A 26,144-nucleotide genomic window follows, 5' to 3' on the forward strand; every position below is an offset into this window, starting at 1 on the left:
AGGCCATTTCCAACCCATTTGAGATCCACAGATGTGAATTTTAGCTAATTAAACATGTGTGACATGCGTTCAATAAAATTCCTCAAAAGAAAATACCTTAAGGATCAAGAATTAATATCCACCCTATATTGTTGTCTTCCTGAAACAATGTCAGTTGCCCAGCTCTCATCTAGCCACCAATACAGTAGATGCAGTGGAGTTTACGAGTGGCTTCACAAGGTTACCGCATTATGTGAATACATCATGGATGCTATTTTCATTCACAGAGGCAGCATCAACCTGCCAAATTACCAGAGACAATTACTCTGCAGACCCGTGTATGTGGCCACAGTGGACATACAGTATCAACCACCACAACACACTTAGTACAAATACACCTCAAGTCCTACTGCCTGGACAACTTTACCAAATAATCCAATCTGTGTGAACAGCATAAATGGTTGATAAAAGCTGAATTTTACAATCAGTCACAAGATCAAAATTGACCTGTGTCATTTTTTGAGTCCTCATTCAGAATTTTGGGAAAAGCTAACAAAGAATTGTGTTATGTGGGGAAGTATGTTTTTTTCTCCTGTTATTCAGTTTAGAAAGGCTACCAGTTATCCATAAAGTGCATGAACAGGCACACCTGCTGGGAACCACATGCTGAAAATATCGAGCTTTCTATGTAATCCTGTCATTTTCATGTTATTTTCTAGTTTCTAGGTACATTTTTAATTAGTTTAACTGAATTGGCTTTGTTTGTTGGTGCTTGTCTAATTCTTTCAGCACACCTTTTGAGACTTGCTGTCCTCAAGCCAAAGGGGAATCCATAAGTATATACACCATATGTCTGAAAGAAATTAAGTTGTAATGGTAGATGAAGAAAAAAAATACTGTACTCACTTGAGAGTACTTTGAACATCACCTTGGGGATGTAAGGCTTCTCTTCTACAATTGAACTCTGTTTTGCAGAGCTGCTCTCTAGTTGAACTGTTTGAACACTGTGTTTCTTTAATACAGTGAAGAAAATAAATATTTGAACACCCTGCTATTTTGAAATTCTCCCACTTAGAAATCATGGAGGTGTCTGAAATTTTAATCGTAGGTGCATGTTCTTAAAAAAATCCAGAAATCACAATGTTTGATTTTTTTTAACGATTGATTTGTGTGATACAGCTGCAAATAAGTATTTGAACACCTGAGAAAATGAATGTTAATATTTGGTACAGTCGTCTTTGTTTGCAATTACAGAGGTCAAACGTTTTCTGTAGTTTGTCACCAGGTTTGCACAAGCTGCAGGAGGGATCTTGGCCCACCCATCAGTCAGGTTTCTGGGCTGTCACTGAGAAACATGGAGTTTGAGCTCCCTCCAAAGGTTTTTTTATTGAGTTTAGGTCTGGAGACTGGCTAGGCCATGATAGAACCATGTTATACTTCTTATGGAGCCACCCCTTGGTTTTCCTGGCTTTGTGCTTTGAGTCATTGTCATGTTGGAAGACCCAGGCACGACCCATGTTCAATGCTGTGACTGAAGAAAGGAAGTTGTTCCCCAAAATCTCACAATACAGGCCCCCAGTCACCCTCTCTTTAATACAGGGCACTCGTACTGTCCCATGCGCAGAAAAACAACCCGAAAGCATGATGCTACCACTCCCATGCTTCACAGCAGGGATGGTGTTCTTGAGATCATTCTTCTTCCTCCAAACACGGTTAATGGAGTTTTGACCAAAAAGTTATATTTTACTGAAATCGGACCACAAAACTTGCTCCCATGACTCCTCTCAATCATCCAAATGGTCATAGGCAAACTTAAGACGGGCCTTGACATGCTGATTTAAGCAGGGGAACCTTCCGTGCCATGCATGATTTCAAACCATGACGTCTTAGTGTATTACCAACAGTAACCTTAGAAACGGTGGTCCCAGGTCTTTTCTGGTCATTGACCAACTCCTGTCGTAGAGTTCTGTGCTGATTCCTCATCTTTCTTAGGATCATTGAGACCCCACGAGGTGATATCTTACATGGGTGGGACTCCACTCCAATTGAGATTCACCGTCAGTTTAGCTACTTCCATTTTCTAATGATTGCTCCAACTGTGGACCTTTTTTCACCAAGCTGCATAGTAATTGCTCCGTAGCTCTCTCCAGCTATGTGGAGGTGAACAATTTTGTCTGTCGTGTCTTTGGACAGCTCTTTGGTCTTGACCATGTTACAAGTTTGAGGCTTACTGATTGTATGGGTTGGACAGGTGTCTTTATGCACTCAATGTCTTTATACATTGAGTGGAAGTGGACTTTTAATTGGCAGACTAACATGTCTTTCAAGGTCAGAATTCTAGCTGATAGACAGGTTTTCATATACTTATTTGCAGCTGTATCACACGAATAATTTTTTTTAAAATCATGCATTGTGATTTCTAAATTTTTCTTTTTAGATTATCTCTCTCACAGCGGACATGCACCCACAATGACAATTTCAGACTCCTCCATGATTTCTAAGAGGGAGAACTTGAATGCTTAATTTTTTCCACTATACGTTAGAAATCAGGTCGCAGACTGTCTGTTGAAACTTTTCATTCACTGGATTTTGACATATATTGGCTTGTTATTTTCTAATTGCATTTGTCATAGTAACACTATCATAGATAGAGCTATTGAGCATACAAATCTATATGGGGAAACATGAACAGTAGATTTCCCATTAGCTCAAATATTTCTTAATACATTTCACCTGCCATATTTTTGAGATTCATCATGAAAACATACACACACACACACCCACAGTGTTTCCTGTCTTTATGGAAGCTCAGGTGTAGGCTACTGTATTCATTTGAAGAAAATTTCTGCTTCCTTTTTTTTGGGGTAACTTTAATCTGTTTGCCAGTTACTTACATTGAGTGAATCTAACAACTACAACTATTGGCCAATGTAGCGGAACAGATTCTGTTTCACTTTGAATGTTCTGGAAGCAGTAAAGGAGAATAAAGACAGAAGCTAGTAAAGACTAGGCTGTGATAGATCAGTGTTTCATTTTTGGAATACCAAAAAGTTGCTTTTTATGTGATTGCTTGGATTTTTCTTCCAAGCCTTGCATGCCATGGGTGTCATCATTGCCTATTGAAAGGAAGTAGCAAATGGAAAATGCTAGAAAAGGCCGTAGGAGACAATGCACTCCCTGTAAATTGGATTATCATATTAAACAGTACCTGCACAGCCAGTTAAATGCAGAACCTCATGTGGAATTTTCTTCTTGTCCATTTCCTACCTATCCACCATTCCTGACTAACTTCCTGACAACCCCTCCTTCCTCATTGCTCTGTGCCGGGTATCAGTCCATACTCAACGGATTTGATGAAATCCTTTGAAGGCTCAGTGTGATAGTCGGAAATGTCATTCTTAGATCAGAAGTCTCTGAAACAAGGCTTGTCATAGCATGCGGTGCGCGCCACTTCATTACCTTTTCCCAACCTTTTTTTCTCACTGACTGGCAGTGACTGATCATGTTTCAGTGCCATTGATAGACAGCAATAGACACCCAATCTATTTAAAACAGATCAATAAACTCAAATTGTGGCTTCAAATTTTTGATGACGATGTGAAATGAAATGTTACAGGAAAAATAAGCCTAGCAGTGTTAATGTAAACGTAAAACACCAGAAGTCAAGTGCAATGGTGGCTCATTCCCATCTCAATGGAGAATTTTGATGGAGGGGAAAAAACCCTGACTTATAATTGAAATGATCTGCTTGTCTTCTTTTTTATGTAGTCCAACTAAGTGTTTGGCAATATCTCAATCTCAATCAACAACTTGTCAGTTCCGTTCTCACTTTTCACATTCTCAGAGAAAATTCCCACTTGCTGTAACTCTATCACTGTGGAAACAGCAACATATTTTCCTGTCCAAGCACTGGCAGGGATGCCATAATTGAGTTGAGACTCTGCAAAGTCTCATTAAGACATTGTCAAGCTCCAGAAGAGACCATGTGCAATGTGTTTAGACACCACAGAGACTGCAGGAACCCTAGGGCCCAGCTCTTCTCCAGCTGGAGGGCAAAAGTGTTTGTCTGTGTACAGGTGTATTTGTGGGTTGTTGTTTTTTCTTCATGAAGTGTGTAATTGTGCATTAGATTCACAGGTCTGTAGAGAACCATCTGCTTTCACAGCATTTGGTCAATCAAAAGCTTCTGAGGTTCACTGCTGCCACCATGTGTGACAAACTATTGATAGGAACACCTGTTTATTGTCTCAGGCTCTCTCCCAGCTCCCCTGGAGCAGCTGCTTTAATGGATAGAGTTGAGGAGATGCCACAAGCCTGGGGGCTTGAATTGTGTCTACATAAAATTCCCAAGCATTTAAAGCTATTAAAGTACTGTTTCTTAACTTGTGAGTTTATTCAAGTATTAATTGAATTGGAACCTGTACTATAACTTTATATGTACTGTATGCAAAAATGTGATTGATCCATCCCACTATTCTTTGCCTTTCACTCAGTGGCTGCCATCAAAGTGTTGCCTCCAATTGTAGCGAATGAGTGAAAAGATCCCCCCAAAAATTAAAAGAATCTGAAACTGATTTTGCTGGTAAAGATCCCCCCCTCCCAGTGTCTGATTATATCACCCATCCATCATCAACTGCTTAATCCGGGGTCAGGTCGCGGGGGCAGCAGCTTTAGCAGGACCATCATGTTAAGGATGGTTCCCCAATGAATGTAATTATAACTGTCACAAATTTCTTAGATATATGATAACAAAAAGAATAATGTATAAAAAGAGAAAATGACACTCAGATACACCCATGTTTTTATGGTTTACAGTTTACAGACTGTCAGCCAGGATGTCAGAATGCCAGCGAAGCGATTTTGGGTCACAACGTAAATTAAAATGCCGAATGAAGTTCCTAAGTTCGAGCGATAAGTCTTTTCTCAAATCTGTATCGGATGTGATAGTGGCTGCTCGGTGGAGCCAACCAGTTTGAGCAGAGACAACAGTTGGAAATAGCATCTTCATTGGAAGAAGAATTTTTGTAAGCGATCAAGACATCAAGGAGATGAGGAGAATAATTGTTTATCATACTCATATATGTTAAACACTGTTATCAATGACAAATATTGTGATTTTCGTGCACATCGTTGGCAACATTAGCAGGCACTGTCAGAACACAGTCGGTAAACGCTCATAAACTCGAACACATGTATAAAGAAGCAAAAATGAAATAGGCGCAAACTAAAGTTATTATACTTCTTCTGGTGTCGCTTTCGTTCTCTTTTTCCATTTTGGATGTAGATGAAACCTTTAGATGAGGGAAATGTAAGGCCATGTAGCAGCATCTCTTTTCCTCCTAATATTGGATTTACAGTGGGGCAAAAAAGTATTTAGTCAACCACTAATTATACAACCAATAATTATACTAATTATATTAAGTTCTCCCACTTGAAAATATTAGAGAGGCCTGTAATTGTCAACGTGGGTAAACCTCAAGAGAGAGACAGAATGTGGAAAAAAACCTCAGAAAATCACATTGTTTGATTTTTACGAATTTATTTGCAAATCATGGTGGAAAATAAGTATTTGGTCAATAGCAAAAGTTCATCTCAATACTTTGTTATGTACCCTTTGTTGGCAATAACATTTTCTGTAACTCTTCACAAGCTTTTCGCACACGGTTGCTGGTATTTCGGCCCATTCCTCCATGCAGATCTCCTCTAGAGCAGTGATGTTTTGGGGCTGTCGTTGGGCAACACGGACTTTCAACTCCCTCCACAGATTTTCTAAGGGGTTGAGATCTGGAGACTGGCTAGGCCCCTCCAGGACCTTGAAATGCTTCTTACGAAGCCACTCCTTTGTTGCCCTGGCTGTGTGTTTGGGATCATTGTCATGCTGAAAGACCCAGCTACGACTCATCTTCAATGCCCTTGCTGATGGAAGGAGATTTTCACTCAAAATCTCTCGATACATGGCCCTATTCATTCTATCCTTTACACAAATCAGTCGTCCTGGTCCCTTTGCAGAAAAACAGCCGCAAAGCATGATGTTTCCACCCCCATGCTTCACAGTGGGTATGGTGTTCTTTGGATGCAATTCAGTATTCTTTCTCCTCCAAACACGAGAACCTGTGTTTCTACCAAAAAGTTCTATTTTGGTTTCATCTGACCATAACACATTCTCCCAGTCCTCTTCTGGATCATCCAAATGCTCTTTAGCGAACCGCAGACGGGCCTGGACGTGTACTTTCTTCAGCAGGGGGACACATCTGGCACTGCAGGATTTGAGTCCCTGGCGACGCATTGTGTTACTGATAGTAGCCTTTGTTACTGTGGTCCCAGCTCTCTGTAGGTCATTCACTAGGTCCCCACGTGTGGTTCTGGGATTTTTGCTCACCGTTCTTGTTATCATTTTGACGCCACTGGGTGAGAACTTGATTGGAGCCATGGTGGATATTGGAGTGTGACTGACTGAGGTTGTGGACAGGTGTCTTTTATATCAATAATGAGTTAAAACAGGTGCCATTTATACAGGTAACGAGTGGAGCCTCGTTAGACCTTGTTAGACCTCGTTAGAGGATGTTAGACCTCTGACAGCCAGAAATCTTGCTTGTTCGTTGGTGACCAAACACTTATTTTCCACTCTAATTTGGCAATAAATTATTTAAAAATCGAACAATGTGATTTTCTGTTTATTTCCCCACATTCTGTCTCTCATGGTTGAGGTTTTCCCAAGTTGACAATTACAGGCCTCTCTAATCTTTTCAAGTAGGAGAACCTGCACAATTGGTGGTTGACTAAATACTTATTTGCCCCACTGTACCTTCCGTTCTCCTGGTACAGTCAAAAGCTGAACATTTTGCCAGTGACAGTTCCTTCTTCTTTTTTAATATTGTTTTTCTGAATAAAATCCGTGTATGAAATAATTATACACTACACGACTGAGTGGTACCATAGCTGCAGAGCAGCAGACTGGAAGCAGCAGATAGCTACACCAAATGAAAGAGTGGCAAGATAGACTTACCCAGAGCAACATGAGTAGGACAAAATGTACAACATACTCCTTTTCATGTACTGTTTTTGTTCGAGTAAATGTGATTATAGAAGTGATGACTTGCATGTAAACAACATTGCCATCGCAATTACGTCATGAGTGATAATTGATAGCGGACTGTTTGAAATACTTGCATTTGATTGTTTAAAACATTTCAGGCATTTAAAAATGGCTACTCATCGCAATTTTTCCTGCTTCCTGGAATTATTTGTCTTTGTTGATGTTTTTGTCCACTATTAAACAGCAGAAAAATGAAATTAGTTTATTTTTCAAATTCTTTCAAGATTCTTTCTGCTGGGACTCACTTGATCAAAAATTATTTTAAGATGGCCTGCTTCTTTTTGATGAAACAGGCTAGATAACCCATCCCAGACCCAGATTGTGAGTGTAAATTGAATATAATTCATGTGCCCTTGAAATAGTGGTGACCTGTCCAGGGTCTACCTTTCCATCCCACAAGGTCATGCACAAACTGGATACGCGGTAGAAAATAATGGATGGCGTTGGCCATTCGTTTTTCAATGACATCCGAAAACCAAGCAGGGCTCGACTTGATTACTAGCCCATAACTGTTGTCGAAAAAGCATCCTAGTTTTAAAGGCCTCATGAAAAGCTTCACACTTTAGTAGAAAAATAAAACAAGCAAGGGTTTATTTACTTTGAACATGTAATCAAACATGTTATATTGAGGCTAGATTTAATCTTATAATAGTGCTTGCAATATATCATCAAAATTGCCTAGGTCTAAATAAAGTTGTTCATAGACTTCATGATACTTGACAGGACACGGGAGACGGGGCCGTTTGTAGGGGGCCTATTTTCAAAAGCTTCAAATTCAAATATTTCAAAACCAAAGCTTCTACCGACCTAAAACCAAAACAGGCACCTACCTTAGCCATATATGAGTCTCCATGAGCAGCGGCATCAAAAAATTCAAAGTCGTTCACTTATAAAATCCCCGATTAATTATTTTTTATATAAGTATAACAAACTTAAAATGGCTATAAAATTCTCAGATTTTACACCAGATACACAAAAATCACCAAATGCAGAGATAATCTATATTGATCTATATTTACAGGATCAATAGCAATATTTAACATATCATATAAGTTTTTGACCAAAATAGCAACTTAATTTTTTTTAAGTTTAAGTTGAGACAGCTAATAAATCACTCAATTAACATCAGAAACTCAATACTTGAGGAAAACATGCAGAATCAATTATAAATAATATGTAACTAGATTATTAATAAATCTTATAGACAATTAAAATTTATTATAGAACAGAATAGCTGTTTATTATCATTATACATTTATACAATTAAATTGTGGAGCATCCCTTTACAGTGGAGGATGTTAAATTCTCAAAAGTGACGTGCAAGTATGAAATCTAAATAAACATAAATATGAAATGCGTATGAGATAGCCCTATAATTCAGGCAGTGCAAATAATCGATGTGGTGTTACCAGAATGTGAGCCTCGTCTTTCAACAATCACATAGCCTTTTTCTATGCCATGCGTTTATGTACAAGTCCCTGTTTCTCGCTGTGTCCTTTCGGCCCTCCTCGACTGTGCTCCTTTTCCTGCCAGCCGGCCACTCTTAAGGCCTTGTTCTTCCTCGCTTCTGAATTCACATTCTTGGAGAAGTTTTCACCAAAACAGTTAAAGAGGGACCGCCAGGAACTCTAGCAGATGCTCTTGTGCTTCCTGCACATCAGGGAGTCCCACAGCGACATTCCGAAGGACGCCATGTGGGCAATGGGGAGAGATGGGCGCTTGAGGACCGCCCGGCCCGTCTCTAGGTCTCCCTTGTCCTCTGGAATATCTCTAGGATGTCGGCCCTGTGTGTTCCTATGTTCCTCCTTGTCCGTGCGACCGTGTTGGGGTTGATGACCGTCATGATGAGCCCGACGCTCTGCTTCTCGATCGAAGAATGCGCCAGCATGTTCTGGGTCAACTTGTAGCGGGCCTTGACAGACTTGTAGTTCTCCCACCTGGCCAGCACCTTCCGACTCGAGAATCGTGCCGTCCTCATCCTCTCAGGCTCCTCAAAAACATGTTTGTTTTAGAAAAATAGGTGTTTTGATTTATATTTTTTATAAAGTGAATAATGCTGGCCACTTACTTCAGCCCAGGACACCTGGGGAGCACACCAGTTGTTGTGGAAGCTGCTGTAGATGTTCTTCCAAAGGTGCACGGGGTCAAAGGAGACGAAGATCTGCCTGTTGCCGTCGGCGTAGGGGTTGGTGTAGGGCCACGGTGTTTCACTGAAAGTCATTAGATTGAAATATTACCTAAATTAAAACACGTAAAAGCTGACTGGTTTTTAATATGGACACAGAAATGTTTAAAATAATATCTAGAGATATAAAAACCAACATGGCTGTCGTAGCAAAACAATGAGCTTTTTCCCGTTGAAAATTCTTGTGAATAAATGCTTAAATCCCTGAATTCTTTACAGATATGGACGTAAAGCATTCCCGATTCCTACGTTAAAAGCAAACAAACCTTGCAGGTAGCGTTTATTTTACGTAAATATTGCGAATGTGCAGCTCGTCTTTAAGTTCACTGTGGTGCAGGGGTCGCGTTAACCGAATATTTTCCGTCGTTGACCGATTTTTTAAAACGGTGACGGAAAAAACTGAAGTTCATCCGTCATTTTGACCGGTTGCAATTCACACCCCAGACCACAGGGTGGCGAGTGAGCTTATTAATTAGCTATTGTCTCTCTTGATGCATGACGTCGTTGGCCTTACTCTGAAAAATGTCAAGGCAACTGAGTGTCCGAAGTTTCTTCAAAAAGCCCCAAAACGACGATGGTGTTGATAAAAGAGGTGAAAAAACAGGGACTGCACAAGCGGGCACGCAATTCAAGTCCATGCGCACCAGGAGGAAGGTGTAAGACTCCCTTCAGGCCACAGCAGGTGAACTGTTAATTTCATTGTTCCATATGTAACCTCATCTGCTTGATGTGTGATGATGGCACGGTGTTGATTCTCTGTTAAGCTTGTTCGGACAGAATATTAATTTAAAATGAATGAAAACTAAATACTATTGAATATGTTGAAGCGGTATGCAATGTTAAGAGTCTTGTTAGCTGTAAGCGCACTATCCTAGACCCCTCACTATCCACTCGCGGGGGCCTGCGCTTGTCAGTGACGTTCCTTATTCTCGCTATATGATTATACAACTTTAACATTTGTTAATAATACGCTCTGTGTGTAGTATCATCCATCGCTTTTCCTTTTTAAATGGGCACTTATAAGCGAACGCAAGAAGTAACAACGAGAACATTTTTAAACATGCATTTCACGGGAGAGTATTTCGACTCTTCGGCCAATCATATAGCGAGAGCGAGTGGATAGAGAGGGGACCGCGCGCGGCTCTTAAGTGTCTCTGTCACGTGACTGTCGTAGCCGGTAAACGCGCTCGGCCAAATGGACACACAAGTACGGAAGGTGAATTATGCCAAACAAAGGGTCTCCACAATGTCATTATCATCATTTAAAAAATTTAAGTGACTGGTAAAAATAGATTATGACCGGATTTTTATGACCCTGTCAGTCAAAATGACAGACAACGAAAAAGTCTAGCGCAACCTCTGCTGTGGTGCCACCTTACCACAAGTCCACAACAAAGACCTTTTTACGTTGAAATTCTTGGGAATAAATGGTTAAATCCCTGAATTCTTTATAGATATGGACGTAAAACAGTCTCGATTCTTGGTTAAAAGCAAAAGAAACCGTGCAAGTAGCATTTATTTTACGTAAATATTGCAAATGTGTGGCTTGTCTTTAAGTTCACTGAGGCGCCGCCTTACCACAAGTCCACAACAAAGAGCTTTTTACGTTGAAATTCTTGTGAATAAATGCTTAAATCCCTGAATTCTTAATAGATATGGACGTAAAACAGTCTTGAATTTACTTTACGTAACTATCTCGAAGAATGATACTAGTCTGTTAGCTCTTTGCTATGAAAAGGGGGCTGCCACATTGGCTTTTTCCATTGAAAATTCTTGTTGAATAAGTGCTTAAATGACTGAATTCTTTATAGATATGGACATAAAACAGTCTCGATTTTTGGTTAAAAGCAAAAACCGGGCAGTTGGCAGTTATTTTACGTAAATATTGCGTGGTAAGGAGCTGCTCATTTCTCCAATTAATTTTTTTTTCACAATGTTTCAAAATGCATGCATGGCACAAAAAATATAATAATTACATTGAATCCTCGAACAAATCACTCCTGAGACAATCCTTCTTGTTAGTATGCGGTCCATTGTGCTCAAACGCATGTGTGAAAGTTTCACTCCCACCGATATCTAATAAATTAGGTTGAGTCATACAGCCACCTACGGCAGGCGGGCCGCAGTGAATGCCAAATGTGTCCAGTCAAGTAATTTTGATGTCTATGAGTTGTTTGACAATGTGGCCTTCAGCCATTAGTTCTTACCTTTGCTCTAGTCTTTTGATACAAGTGCAATTGATTAAATTTAAATAAGAACCAAGGAGGCAATGGCAGTGATGTTCTTATATGTTGAGGAAGAAAAACGTTGATTTTCTCTTTATACAGGTTCTATTATTTTAATGAACAGGAGATGACACCACAATTCAGGAACAAGAAAAGCTAAATGCCTTTACATTTACCTTTGACAACATGCAGCCTGCTATACCTTAAAGTGCCTGTGACAGCATTAAAAAAAAAAAAAAATCTTAAGTAGCATTATTATGTGAATTAGAATCATATTTTGAGACGATTCGACCATATACAACAATTTGGCAAAGCACAGATTACGAGAAATTAATCTTTTATATGCCGTTTAGCCCCTGCCTGTCGTTATACCGCTCTAGCAACCCCCTTCTGGAAGATAATGTCGGCAGGGTCACGATTTCATCTGATTTAGAATTCAACCCATTGAGGGGGAATTATTCAGAATGAGGAAAATGCGACGAAGAGAGCAGCAAAATGTCATTGTTTCAATCTTTCTACTCCAATATTTTTACAGGATATTCTTTTTATCTAAGTATTTTCCCCAGTTGCTAAATAAATGGTATGGTCATGACAAATAACAGTCTTGTGCAGAATGGAATATGAAATATTAAAAATGCATTTATTCAGTACGACAGGGCAAAATCATTGTCGGTCTTCTTTTGGGGTGAACGGGAACGTTATGAAACCCAAAAAGGCTCATACGCCTCTCCTTGGTGCAGCTACAAAACCCTGCCGCACATTTGGCTGATGTGATGCGAAAAATAAACGAATTAATCCGCAAAATCAGGTGAATCCGCAGTCCATCTGCATGCTGTAAAGAAATGCTGTATTGTGAGATGCTGACCCAGGTGACATCACATTCGCATTCATCCTCAACCCAAGACTGGAGCCGGAAGTCACTCATTTTCATGGCGCGGGATTAAAAAAATTGAATAAATAAAACAATCGCTTCCACACACATCCAAGCGGTCAATTTCATTCAGGAGCATAAAATACCACGTGAAATATGAAAAAACATGGTTTTTGCTGTCATAGGCACTTCAAGTGTTCCGGTTTAGATATCGCAGTATGTTGGCTTCAGATACCAGTGTGTCTGAAGCATCCTGTTCTAGCACCTGTTGGAAGAAACTATAGATATACTGTATAGCATAGTGAAGCACAAATGTTAGCAGGATCTATGTTCAGTTATTTGCTCACTTGACACAATGTTCTTGTCCGCCATGAATTATGGCATATAAAGGGATTCTTGCAGATGCAATCCTCTCACTACATGTTTCATTGTTATTCTGGCATTTATACTCAAGCTCAAGAAGAAATCTATTTTGAGGAAAACAGCTTTAGCCCATTCAAAGCATTTTCTGGTGGAATGCTGTGTAACAAGACGTCGCTTCAAAGCAAGCTTAAAGTGGCCTACGTTAAATTGGTCATTTTATATTGCCCTCACTGTCTTGTAGCAATGGTAACAACAGAAATATCTTTAGCATACGACGGATTTTTGTGGCATAAAATGCTATTTTCATTCACAGTAAATCAATAACTCATGCTTAAGGAGTAAATTTTTCAGTCATGGATTTCATGCTTTCTTGAGTACATTTGGTATAAAATTGAAAACCTTAAATCAATCATTCATATGGCCAGTTTAAACACAGTACTGTACGCGCATTACTGTAAACTCTGCAGTTTCCGGATATATTTATATAGATTTGTCGGAGTATTATCATTCGTAGCATTTTAAATAATGTTGTCTTTTCAGAGTAATAGAGAACGATTCTTTACTGGCTACTCGGGTACTGCATCAGCACTTTCTGCAGGGAGAGGATGTTTCTTTCCTGGATTAGAGTGCAGTCATTTTGTGGATGTAATGGATTCCACTGTATGGTGGGAGACAGTATATTATATTTTCATTGCCATGTTTACAATGAGTGTTCTTTCAACTAGAGCTGTGGGGCTGTAATTCAGGCTTGTACTGCATATTGGAAAACCGATGTAGGTCTATGTCATTTGTGAAATACAGTTCTTACATGATGTAGTCGAAGTCATTTTCAGACGAAGACATTAAGAGCGGAAAACATACGTATTATTAACACGTACTTATGCACATGTGCAGTATACACCTGCTGTCATAGGTTTTGAGACGTTTTACTATCCCGCATAGTGAATCTCAAAGCCTTTGTCCGATGGTGTAGTATGCCAAAGAATACCTGAGCTTTTTGTCAGTTAGGTTAGTTACAGTGCCTTGCAAAAGTATTCGGCCCCCTTGAACCTTGCAACCTTTCGCCACATTTCAGGCTTCAAACATAAAGATATAAAATTTTAATTTTTTGTCAAGAATCAACAACAAGTGGGACACAATCGTGAAGTGGAACAAAATTTATTGGATAATTTAAACTTTTTTAACAAATAAAAAACTGAAAAGTGGGGCGTGCAATATTATTCGGCCGCCTTGCATTAATACTTTGTAGCGCCACCTTTTGCTCCAATTACAGCTGCAAGTCGCTTGGGGTATGTTTCTATCAGTTTTGCACATCGAGAGACTGACATTCTTGCCCATTCTTCCTTGCAAAACAGCTCGAGCTCAGTGAGGTTGGATGGAGAGTGTTTGTGAACAGCAGTCTTCAGCTCTTTCCACAGATTCTCGATTGGATTCAGGTCTGGACTTTGACTTGGCCATTCTAACACCTGGATACGTTTATTTTTGAACCATTCCATTGTAGATTTGGCTTTATGTTATGGATCATTGTCCTGTTGGAAGATGAATCTCCGTCCCAGTCTCAGGTCTTGCGCAGATACCAACAGGTTTTCTTCCAGAATGTTCCTGTATTTGGCTGCATCCATCTTCCCGTCAATTTTAACCATCTTCCCTGTCCCTGCTGAAGAAAAGCAGGCCCAAACCATGATGCTGCCACCACCATGTTTGACAGTGGGGATGGTGTGTTCAGGGTGATGAGCTGTGTTGCTTTTACGCCAAACATATTGTTTTGCATTGTGGCCAAAAGTTCAATTTTGGTTTCATCTGACCAGAGCACCTTCTTCCACATGTTTGGTGTGTCTCCCAGGTGGCTTGTGGCAAACTTTAAACGAGACTTTTTATGGATATCTTTGAGAAATGGCTTTCTTCTTGCCACTCTTCCATAAAGGCCAGATTTGTGCAGTGTACGACTGATTGTTGTCCTATGGACAGACTCTCCCACCTCAGCTGTAGATCTCTGCAGTTCATTCAGAGTGATATTGGGCCTCTTGGCTGCATCTCTGATCAGTTTTCTCCTTGTTTGAGAAGAAAGTTTGGAAGGATGGCCGGGTCTTGGTAGATTTGCAGTGGTCTGATGCTCCTTCCATTTCAATATGATGGCTTGCACAGTGCTCCTTGAGATGTTTAAAGCTTGGGAAATATTTTTGTATCCAAATCCAGCTTTAAACTTCTCCACAACAGTATCTTGGACCTGCCTGGTGTGTTCCTTGGTTTTCATAATGCTCTCTGCACTTTAAACAGAACCCTGAGACTATCACAGAGCAGGTGCATTTATACGGAGACTTGATTACACACAGGTGGATTCTATTTATCATCATCGGTCATTTAGGACAACATTGGATCATTCAGAGATCCTCACTGAACTTCTGGAGTGAGTTTGCTGCACTGAAAGTAAAGGGGCCGAATAATATTGCACGCCCCACTTTTCAGTTTTTTGTTTGTTAAAAAAGTTTAAATTATCCAATAAATGTCGTTCCACTTCACGATTAAGTCCCACTTGTTGTTGATTCGTGACAAAAAAATTAAATTTCATATCTTTATGTTTGAAGCCTGAAATGTGGCGAAAGGTTGCAAGATTCAAGGGGGCAAAATACTTTTGCAAGGCACTATAGGTTTAGTTGTGCCGTATGACTGAGAGTAAGAGTAGAATTTCCATTCCATTCCATTTATATATTTAGCTCTCTGATTCGTCCATGCATGCCACATTTCTAGATTTACAGCACTCTGTTTTTTTCAGACTCTGCCAACCACAACCTATGAACTTGAGATTGTGGCCAAGGACATGGCAGGAAGTGAGGTGGGCCTGACAGGAACAGCCACTGCAACCATTACCATCACAGACAAGAACGATCATGCTCCAGAGTTCACACATCCACTGGTGAGTCGCAAGACGGATTCTCGGTTTGGTAAAGTATTTAATTGACTCTACAAGATTTTCGAATCCGATATGGAATATGGATAATGGAATATGTTACAGTGATGTAAATGTAAATCCATTGTAAACTTTTTTCCATTTTCATAGTTAGCATAGTAAACAGTCTCGTAGCAAATCTTTAACAGTTCGAGGTCATCTGTTTTACATTTTACAGCCATAGAGTGTCTTCTTTATGTCTCACAAATAGACTTGCCTACACACACTCAAAGGTAGGAGTGGGAACCTCTTGGTACCTCACGATACGATCCGATTTGCGATATAAAGCTCACAATAACGATGATCTGACGATATCGCGATACAACGATTATCGATACATTGGTCAGGAAATCATTCTAGGATATTCTACAAACAACTAATAAACAGAAAACCAGGCCTCTGCTGTGAATTGGAATGAGTTTATCACTAGTACACGTCCAATCCGTTTGAACTGGGAGGGTGGCAGCGAATGAACATTCGTTCATTCGCTGCCATCCCTCCCGGTTCAAACGGATTGAATGTCTATGGCCGTCAGTGGCAGCCAATGCCAGGCAATGAAGTAATTTTGGGCCATTTAAAGTCATTTACCTGTTGATGTTCAGTTACTTCCTGTTGATTTGGGGGTATTTTATGTGTCACTTCCTGTTTATTTTGAGTTATAGAACAGGAAGTGACCTGGGAACCACCCAAATAAATTGGCAGTGACTCAAACTCAACCGAAAATGACCTGTAAATGCCCTAAAATGAACCGCAGGTGACCTGTAAATGCACTGAAAATCGGACAGAATGACTGAATGCTCTGGTTTCGAATGAACGAACGTTGCCAGCCTAAATAGATTGGGCGTTGTGCACCATCAATGCACCCTTAGATTTAACTGAGACACTATAATGGTGGAAGATTTTGGTAGCAACTTGCTGGTTCCTTTTTATTTTGGTTTTTTCGACATTGACACCATTTTAAAATGATATGTTGATTCTTGGCAGGAGCATATTGATAACCTTTTGGGATACAAAGTATCACGATATATCACCATTTTGATATTTTGTCACACCCCTACTCAAAGACATACGTATCTGTAAGACCTTGACCTTCATGTATGGAAAAGAAATATGCTAAATAAAAGCTCAAGGTACAGCCAACAAGACTCACAGAGACTGCAAATAATGTATTTGACAAATAAGAAGACATCATATTAATTGGGTGATATGGGTGCACGGGCAAGATAAGGAAAAGGCGAGCAAGAGTGGGAGTAAGCAGTGGTTTGTTTAGTCAGCAGTGCCTCAAGGCATTTGCAAAATAGACTAAATCTGCCTGACGGTCATAATTTTAAATAGATGCGTTGATTTTTTTTTTTTTTTTTTGTTGAAAAAGCTCCCAATCAATGCTCATTTTTGCTCCTTGTGATGAATGTGTTGATAAACCACATCCAGCTGCCTGAGCCCCAAGATGCAGTTGTAACACTGATGTTGTGAGGTTGTTAATGGAAACGCCCTCAGACGCAATCTGTTTTTGAGACTTATCACACTTTGCCCCAACCCTACCTCCCTTGAAGTCCTCCCATGATGCATTGGGGTGTCAGGGCCACTTGTAAGGAGCGCAGCTCAGATGTGAAATGTTACAGCTCAGAGGGCTTAGCGGGGCCGTTCAGAGTGCACCGTGTCCGTGTCCCAGTTAATGTTCTCATTTCTCACGAGGAAGAGAGCCGGTTAACGGCATAGAGAAATGGGCCTTTAAAAAGCAAGTGTTTGACACTGCTACAAGATCCCTATATAAATCCTTCCACAATTCCCACTGCTTTTCAACCTGCCGATGAATTATAAATGACCTCTCAACTGACCACCGAAATGCAGGGAGTTTATTTGAAAGTGTGTATTTGTGCAAGATTTGTGTCACCTCCCAAATCCTTTCAATTATTTATTATCTCATTCCAGTATTGACTTTGCAGAAATCCTTTTTTCGGGTAAATTATTTGTGCTACTAAAACATGGCACCATCCGTTACCTGAATAAACATTAAAACAAAAATTGAGGTTCATCTTTGAAGGAGAGTTTGCAACACCTCAGTTGCAGGAGGACAAATATTTTTCTCATATAGTATGCCGTTGTTGTGTTGCACACACGGTCTCTGGGGTTTTACACTGTGTTGAAATTGTTTGTTGCTCCCACTGCACCATTGGACCTCAGTAGATATTACAAGGCCAGCTTTTGCAGAGACTTGTATTCATTCACCTTTCTGCACAAGGACCTTTATAACTTATTTATTTCACGAGCTATATTTTTTTTAATCTTGCTTTATCATCCGTACCTCTAAAAGAAAATACTTATCCTACATTTTCTTTCTCCCAATTTGTTTTGATTTACAATATGTGTCTCAGGCTCAGCTTTCAGCTAATTCCGCACAATCTCTCACTGGGTCTATTTCCCTAGCTCCCCATAACAAGATGCTAATGGTCCTTATCCCTTCTGTCAGTCAACCTTAATGAAAAGCAGCCAGATATATTCTCACTCTTGCTCATCCTGTTCTCTTTCTGCCTGCAACACCCTAAAATGTTCTCCTCTATGAGGGCCTTACAATGCGCATTCACTGCAATCCATCTGTCCCATGGATAAAGATGTTAGCAGTGATGGATGTAACACCATGCATGGGGCAGCAGGGTGCTGTCAGTGCACGACTTTCTTGGGGAATAGCTCACGGGTTTCACGGATTAGTGTGAGGAGTGCATGATTGCTTCGGTACACACATTGTTGTCTCTGGGTGATGCGGGGGCACCGTTGACCAGAAATCATCTAAAAAAAGAGCCAATAGGAAGGGATTTGTGGGCTGTATGTCAGGCAAGGTGAGTTATATAAAGGATCGCCATGTATTTCTTTGTGTGTGCGTGTGTTTGTGTGCGCGTGTTTGCATTATACAACTCCTGTCTTTCCGCCACTCAAGATTGATCAGAGCCATGGTTTCAGGGTACTTTGCTGAAAATAAGGGTGGAGCAGGAGTCAGTGTCTGCCCTTGCCTTCATTGCCCAAAAGGGCTGATTTGTTTTGCTTTTTCCAGGAGCAAAAATATACATGTGCTTTCATGCTCTGAATGGCAATTACCATGTGAGGCAAATTCCTTTGACAAAAGCTGTTACTTTTCTGCAAGATGAAATGGAAAATCGTATTGCTCTCGGTTGTTATCCAATGTAAAATATCAGCATTGAAATCACTTGCCTGTGTTTTGTACGTTGTTTTATTCAGACTTGAACTTGTTATGAAGGCTGTCATGTCAAATCTGCTTCGCCGGATGTCACATTCACCAAAAAGCTTTTTAATAATACAATATAGGAGACTCCCGTCCCTCTCAATCTACTATAATCAGGTTTGAATAAAAAGAAATAACACAGAAGGATACTTGGCAGATAAATTGTACTGCCTCCACAGGTTAACTACACAAAAGGTATGTAAGTATGACCACTTGAGGTTTTTCTGCCTGCTGCTCCCGTAAAGCAACCATATAGCAGGTATAGTAACAGGACTGTATATACACACTCACACGCACACGCACACACACACACACACACACACACACACACACACCCACACCCATATATATACACTGTATTTATGTATATATAATATATATATACTGTATATACGTATGTATATATGTGTGTATATATAATATATATATATATGCTGTATATACGTATGTATATATGTGTGTATATATACTATATCACTACTATATCAGGGGTCGCGTTAACCGAATATTTTCCGTCGTTGACCGGTTTTTTAAAACGGTGACGGAAAAAATTGACGTCCATCTGTCATTTTGACAGGTTGCAATTCACATCCCAGACCACAGGGTGGCGAGTGAGCATATTAATTAGCTATTGTCTTTCTTGATGCATGACGTCGTTGGCCTTACTCGGAAAAATGTCAAGGCAACTGAGTGTTTGCCTGGCACGGCCAGACAGTTCTCCATGTATTTTTCAAACACTGAGAGAAAAGTCTGGGACGCAGCCCATTAACGGCCTCTTGAGTAGGTACAAAATCAATCGACAATCAGATTTGTTTATTTGCGTGACGTGTTCTTCACGAGCAACGTCACTCTTACGTGCCGAAAGTCGTCTCTACAGCAACACGGATGGCGAACGGGAGAGCCGAGAATATGTTCCAATCCGCGGTAAATTCAGTTTTAAATGAGCTAAAACACATCGACACGAGTCATTGACAACAGTCTGTCTCGCGCTAGCTATGTTGAATAAACTCCGCTCTCCTCGTATGTTTACTTCCGCGCACAAGTCCCTCGTCCTGCCCTCGTCGCTTTGCTAACGGCACGTCTGCCCGTCGCTGATTGGTGCACTCCGCTGTCCTTTTGCCTTTGTTAAGCTTGTTCGGACAGAATATTAATTAAAAATGAATGAAAACTAAATACTATTGAATATGTCATTATTATCATTTTAAAAATGTAAGTGATGGGTAAAAATAAATTATGACCGGATTTTTATGACACTGTCAGTCAAATATATATATATATATATATATATATATATATATATATATATATATATATATATATATATACCGTATTGGCCCGAATATAAGACGATGTTTTTTGCACTGAAATAAGATTGAAAAAGAGGAGGTCGTCTTATAACTGCGGCCTTAAAAAAAAAAAAAAAAAAAAAACTGCGGCCTAGACATATACCCATTCACGACGCTTGATGGCGCCAGTCATCAATGAATCGAATGCTGAACGCGACTCGGGCGGCCAAAGCGAACCCCTGACACGAAGAAGAAAGTGGTAAGAAGGAAAAGAGAAGAAAATACCGGTAATAGAAGAGATAACCGAAAATGGAGAAACTTCGCGACAATTTGGAGAAAAGTGGGTCGAAGATTGGCCAGGTTAACCGGTGTTTGGCCATTCCTTACTACGCGGCGAAACGTCCTACACAATGCTCAGGGCGCTTGCATATGCATTCACACGCATGCGCACATCGGTTGGAAGCGGCGAGTACTCACTATTTTTGTTTTTATTTAGTTATTTAGAACCTTTTCACAGCCTCAAAGATACTTTTTGCATGTATTACCCTCTCATACTTTTAACCATTGTGTTTTTTTGTGTTAGCTTTGAAGCAGTTGACCACATTAGTCACGTAGCGTATTTAAACCGTCCTTATTTGACATAACTACATTTAAGTATTTTCTGCAGGCATTTCTTTAGTACGTTATTCCTGTATGCATCTAAACAAAACAAGTTTAGAGCACACGGTAGTAATTTAGGTGTCAAATTCGACTAATGTAGGACGTTTCGCCGATGTAGGACATTTTGGCAGAACACCGGCAGCTGAGGAGAAGTTATGACGCAAACTTCAAGTTGATGGTGATAAATGAGGCGGTGTCTTCAAACAACTGCAAAGCGGCTGTGAAATATGGTGTCACAGAGTGTAATGTACGGAGATGTAGAGCTCAAAAAGATCGCCTAAAAAATGCTCACAGTCAGAGAAAAGCTTTCCGTGGTCGTTTCTGTATAAAAATTAATTTGGTGTTCAAAAAGTCTTTTTTCAAACTTGAGTCTTGAAAAAGAGGGGGTCGTCTTATAATCGGGGTCGTCTTATATTCGGGCCAATACGGTATATATATATATATATATATATATATACTGTATATATATACTGTATATATGTGTATATATATATATATATATATATATATATATATATATATATATATATATATATATATATATATATATATACTGTATATACGTATATGATATATATTTTTTCTTTCTCCAAAAAAAAAAAAAATTCTGTGGGCCATCTCTTAGCCCCCATCTCAAGCGTGGAAGCATTTACTCTAATGATTACAGATGATGAAAAGACATGTCATGGCCAATGAGGCATGGTTGCGAACAAAGTAAAGGAGTAAATAAGTAGCATTGTGGAGGGCCGCCAGCACCATGAGACACTCGCAACTCATAGCCGCAGTGACAGAGCCATGTGAGGCCATCGTACCCGGGCTGTTAGAGGAGCCAAGACCACAGGCAAAAGAGTAAACCCGATTTATAATTAAACCGTGGAAACACACTCCAAAGTCACAGATGATCCTGGTGCAAAATGAGAACATGGGTGAAATAAAGTGGGGAAAAAAAGCAAAATTAGACTAATCGACAAAATTATACACAAGGTCTAAGACTTATGCTAATATACCAAAATACTATAGACAACTTTCCGAGGTACTTCCGCTTTACTCCCGCCTTTCTCCTGGCGACTTCCGTTTTCCACCTTCTCAAACCAAAAAACAATGGAGCTGGTGGCATCACTCATCAAAATCCCCCCAAAAAGACAATTTGAAAATATCGCATCCATCTGCCATCAACACGACATGGGAGTACAACATAAAGAAATGGCTAAGAGTAACTACAACCACCATATTGTCGTATTTTATTGATTTAATGGCACTGGATGGAAATGCAATCAGAAACGTAAAAAGCTCTGAGGCATCTAGTACCTACCTGCACGGCAACCAAGTTGAATGTATCCTGATACATAATACGGACGTATGACATATACCGTATTGGCCTGAATATAAGACGGTGTTTTTTGCATTGAAATAAGACTGAAAAAGTGGGAGTCGTCTTATATTCGGGGTGTAGACATTATACTCATTCACGACGCTAGATGGCGCCAGATATCAATTAAGCAAATGCTGAACTTGAGGAGCAATGTTCTGTCATGATAGATCTCAGCTACTCTCAAGTTTAACCAGTTTGCATTAATTTATTGCGATGTTTTTCCTTATTCAGATTTGTTTCAGGACTACAGTTAGTTAGACCTCGCTTTGATGGTTAATGCAGTTATTGCAATTTTGTTGTTTTATCACAATAGATTGGTTTATTTACATTTCAAAAACCAGAAGCCATTCATTTACGAATGTGATTGCACTTTAGTTTACATATTTAAATGTTCAGATATTAAGATTTGAATGAGGCAAAATAACATGCTTTTTCTCTCAAATTTATTGTTACAATCATTTGTTTCAGATGGACTGTAATTAGTTTCTGTATACAAATTAATTTTGTTTTCAAAAAGTATTTTTTCAAACTTGAGTCTTGAAAAAGAGGGGGTCGCCTTATAATCAGGGCCGTCTTATATTTGGGCCAATATGGTAATATGGACATACAGTATATTGAGACTACGTGCATTCTACTTTGATGATGGAAGACTCGATTTATGCTCCACCTTTGTTTATATTTTTTCTCATTATTGACCTGTTTTGCACATGCACCAGTTGTTTTAAATAAAACAAGAAGTGGAATCATGTCCAAAAGTTTTATTGCGATCAATGTCTGCAATAAAAAAAAATATGACATATTATTTGTGCTTATTAGTACATGTGTGATGAGTTCATAATAGAATAACTACAATCTAACCAGAGGAAAAATACATTGTAGTATTTCCTTGTATCAACAAAATCAGCCTTTCTGCATTCGGAAAATATATTACTGTGGTACCTCGACATATGATCGCGTCGACACACGATCTTTTCGACATCTGACGTAAAATTTGACTCGCCATTTGTTTTTACAACCGACGACATGCTCCAAATACGACGACATGACAGCACCGCAAATGAATGCACGGCGGATTTTCTTGTGTTAGAAATCAACACAGGTTTCAAAAAAAGTTTGTACAGTTGGTGAAACAAGGAAAAAAGTGATACTTACCTTTGAAATGAAGATGCAAATTATAGAAAAGTATGAGCGGGGGGTGCGAATCGATGAACTGGCTCAACAATACTGCTCCACGGTCCTCTTCCGACCACCGTTCACCAGTCTTTATAAGTTAAGGTGTCAATTATTTTTATGGTAACATCGCCAAGGAAATCACCAGGTTTGTCACGTTTTTATCATTTATTTAAGAACTTTTCCAATACAAAACGCCCATTATCCGCCGCAGTTCACTGTGCTCTCCAGAAAAGGAAAGTATTGTCTCTACCGCACCGACCTATCTCACTGTGACGTCAGCCCCGCGGTGCTTTCAGGTACAACAAAAAGTGCCCACTACATTAGAATCCAATTTGTTACATTATTTACAGGAATCATTATTAATTATCATTATTATTATTCCGATTTTTATTCATAACTTATTTGTTTTGCTATGTTTAATTGCCATTTGTAATAGTACCAGCAGTATTTATTAAGGATTTAGTGTAGGTTTTTGGGCTGTGGAACGAATTAATGGAATTATAATGTATTCCTATGGGAAAATCCTGCTCGACATACGACCATTTTGACTTACAAACAAGGTCCTGGAACGAATTAACTTCGTAAGTAGATGTACCACTGTATTATTTGTAATCTCGCCTCATTTTGATCACTCAAGTGGCCGGCGTATCAATATACACCTCATGGTAAAAAAAATGCTGCACAGATGTTAGAATTTTGTCCACGAACGATCCACAAAGTGATAAGAACACAAATTCAATCTTTTAGGTGGATCCTTTAGGTTTGAATCACTTCCTTAATTTATTGTCAGCTGTTGGTTTCAACCTAAGGCATATGGCAAGGTAGATCCACACTGGCGCTTTGTAGTTGGTCGCTGATCAAATCATTCCACTTCCAACCATATAAAATATATATATATATAGGTGCTTTCAGGTGTTCACGCACAGCACAGAAAGTCCCAGAGCCTCATCTATGTCGTGCTGAATCAATTTTTGGAGTTTCCGTGGGTTCCTATAGTCTGATTTGGCAGTTTTTATTTTGTCTTCACACTGCTTACTTCAACAGCACTTCATGTTGTTCTGTCTAAATCGCAAGTCCGTAGCAGAAATCTCAAAGATGGCGCTGCCCAATTTTTGCTCAGGAAATTAGTCTATAACGAATAATAAGCAGCTGTGTGCATCCCCTCAATAATGGCAATTCGATAAATATTTCCATAAGAGTAACAATTCGAATCGGGTCGATTCGGTGGGATTACGATTAGGTTCGATTCATTAGAATTACGATTCACTAGAGCATTATTAGAACAGTATTTAATTTTATACTGAACGGCTCTTTTAGAGAAGATGTAATACAATGTTGAATGTATACAATCATTTTGCAATTAAGTATGAACTTTTAATTAATGTAAATGTAGCCTTTCTTTTAGAGAGATTTAGCAAATAACATAGACACAGACTTAAAATCTTTTATTTTTCACCAAATATTGACATTGTGCCTTATAATCCATTGTGCCTTATGTAAAAATTTTGGTTGTGCTTAATGACTTTGAACCTATTTTGCTGGAGCATAGGTGTATTAAACTACTCCAGTAAAGCGCTCAAGAGAAATATACATCATTCAACAACCCATTAAATAAATAAGTCATGTTAACAGATAAAGAACAAATGGCAAATGCCGTGCATTAACCCTTGAGAGTCGCACGTCAGCGCACGTCGTCTTTGAAGCGCCCTCACGTTTTAATTACGTCACCCACATGCCGTTGGTTGGTCTCGTTTTTGTTGTGAACGGCAAGCCGTTGAGGCGGATCCAATTCACAGACCAAGAAACAGAAATAGTGAACGTTTGTATTTAATAAGTACAACAAAAGGAGCACGCCAAAAATGCGGGTTTAACAAACTGAGAGAGCACGCCAATAAACGCGAGTGTAATAATAAAGTACAACCAAAGGGAGCACGCGAAAAATGCGGATATAACAAACTGAGAGAGCACGCCAATAAACGCGAGGATAATAATACAGTACAACAAAGGGAGCACGCGAAAAATGCATGAATATAACAGTACAAGAATCTAACTACCAAGCCCAAAAGAGCACTAGTGTAAAGATGACCAAACCAAAATACGACCGTAGAACGTCGGGAAACTCGAAGGCTGACGGTGAACACACAGGCGGTAAGCAAGGCAAGTAGCAAGCAAACAAGCAATAGTCCGACACTCGCAGACTGTGGCCGGAGTCCTTAAATAATGAGCGCTCCAAATGCGCCACAGGTGTGTTGCAACGGCCCCGCCCATCCAGCTGAATCAGATGCTGGAATGAAAAAAGAACTGAGAAGGCATACAGATATGACAGAACCCCCCCCTCAACGGACGCCCCCTGGCGGACCACCTGGTTTCGTGGGATGACGAGAGTGGAAATCCCGCAGCAGCGACGGATCGAGGATCCAGGAGCGGGGGACCCATTGGCGTTCCTCAGGGCCATAACCTTCCCAGTCGACCAGGTACTGCACCCCCCTACCCCTCCTCCTTGAGTCGAGAATGGCACGTACCGTGTACACCGGCCCACCGTCGATTACGCGAGGAGCAGGAGGAGGCACTGGCGGAGGGTTCAGGGGACAGGTGGAGACTGGCTTGAGCAGAGAGACGTGGAAAACTGGGTGAACCTTCATCGAGCTGGGAAGCTTCAGCCTTACAGTCACAGGGTTCACCACAGCATCAACAGCAAAAGGACCCACGAACCGAGGGCCCAGTTTCTTTGAAGTCCCAGCCAGGTGTA

The 26,144-nt window shown here is 39.9% G+C and overlaps 1 protein-coding gene across 1 annotated transcript in view; it reads left to right on the plus strand.

Annotated features, from left to right (window-relative positions):
• Positions 1–26,144, plus strand: part of cdh13 (cadherin 13, H-cadherin (heart)) — a 399,871-nt gene that overhangs the window by 275,288 nt on the left and 98,439 nt on the right. Inside the window, exon 7 of the mRNA XM_057837307.1 lies at positions 15,493–15,633. Coding sequence (XP_057693290.1) covers positions 15,493–15,633 — 141 coding nt within the window. The remainder of the gene's footprint in view (positions 1–15,492; positions 15,634–26,144) is intronic.

This window comes from Corythoichthys intestinalis, chromosome 5, assembly GCF_030265065.1.
Source record: "Corythoichthys intestinalis isolate RoL2023-P3 chromosome 5, ASM3026506v1, whole genome shotgun sequence".
Taxonomy (NCBI): Eukaryota; Metazoa; Chordata; class Actinopteri; order Syngnathiformes; family Syngnathidae; genus Corythoichthys; species Corythoichthys intestinalis.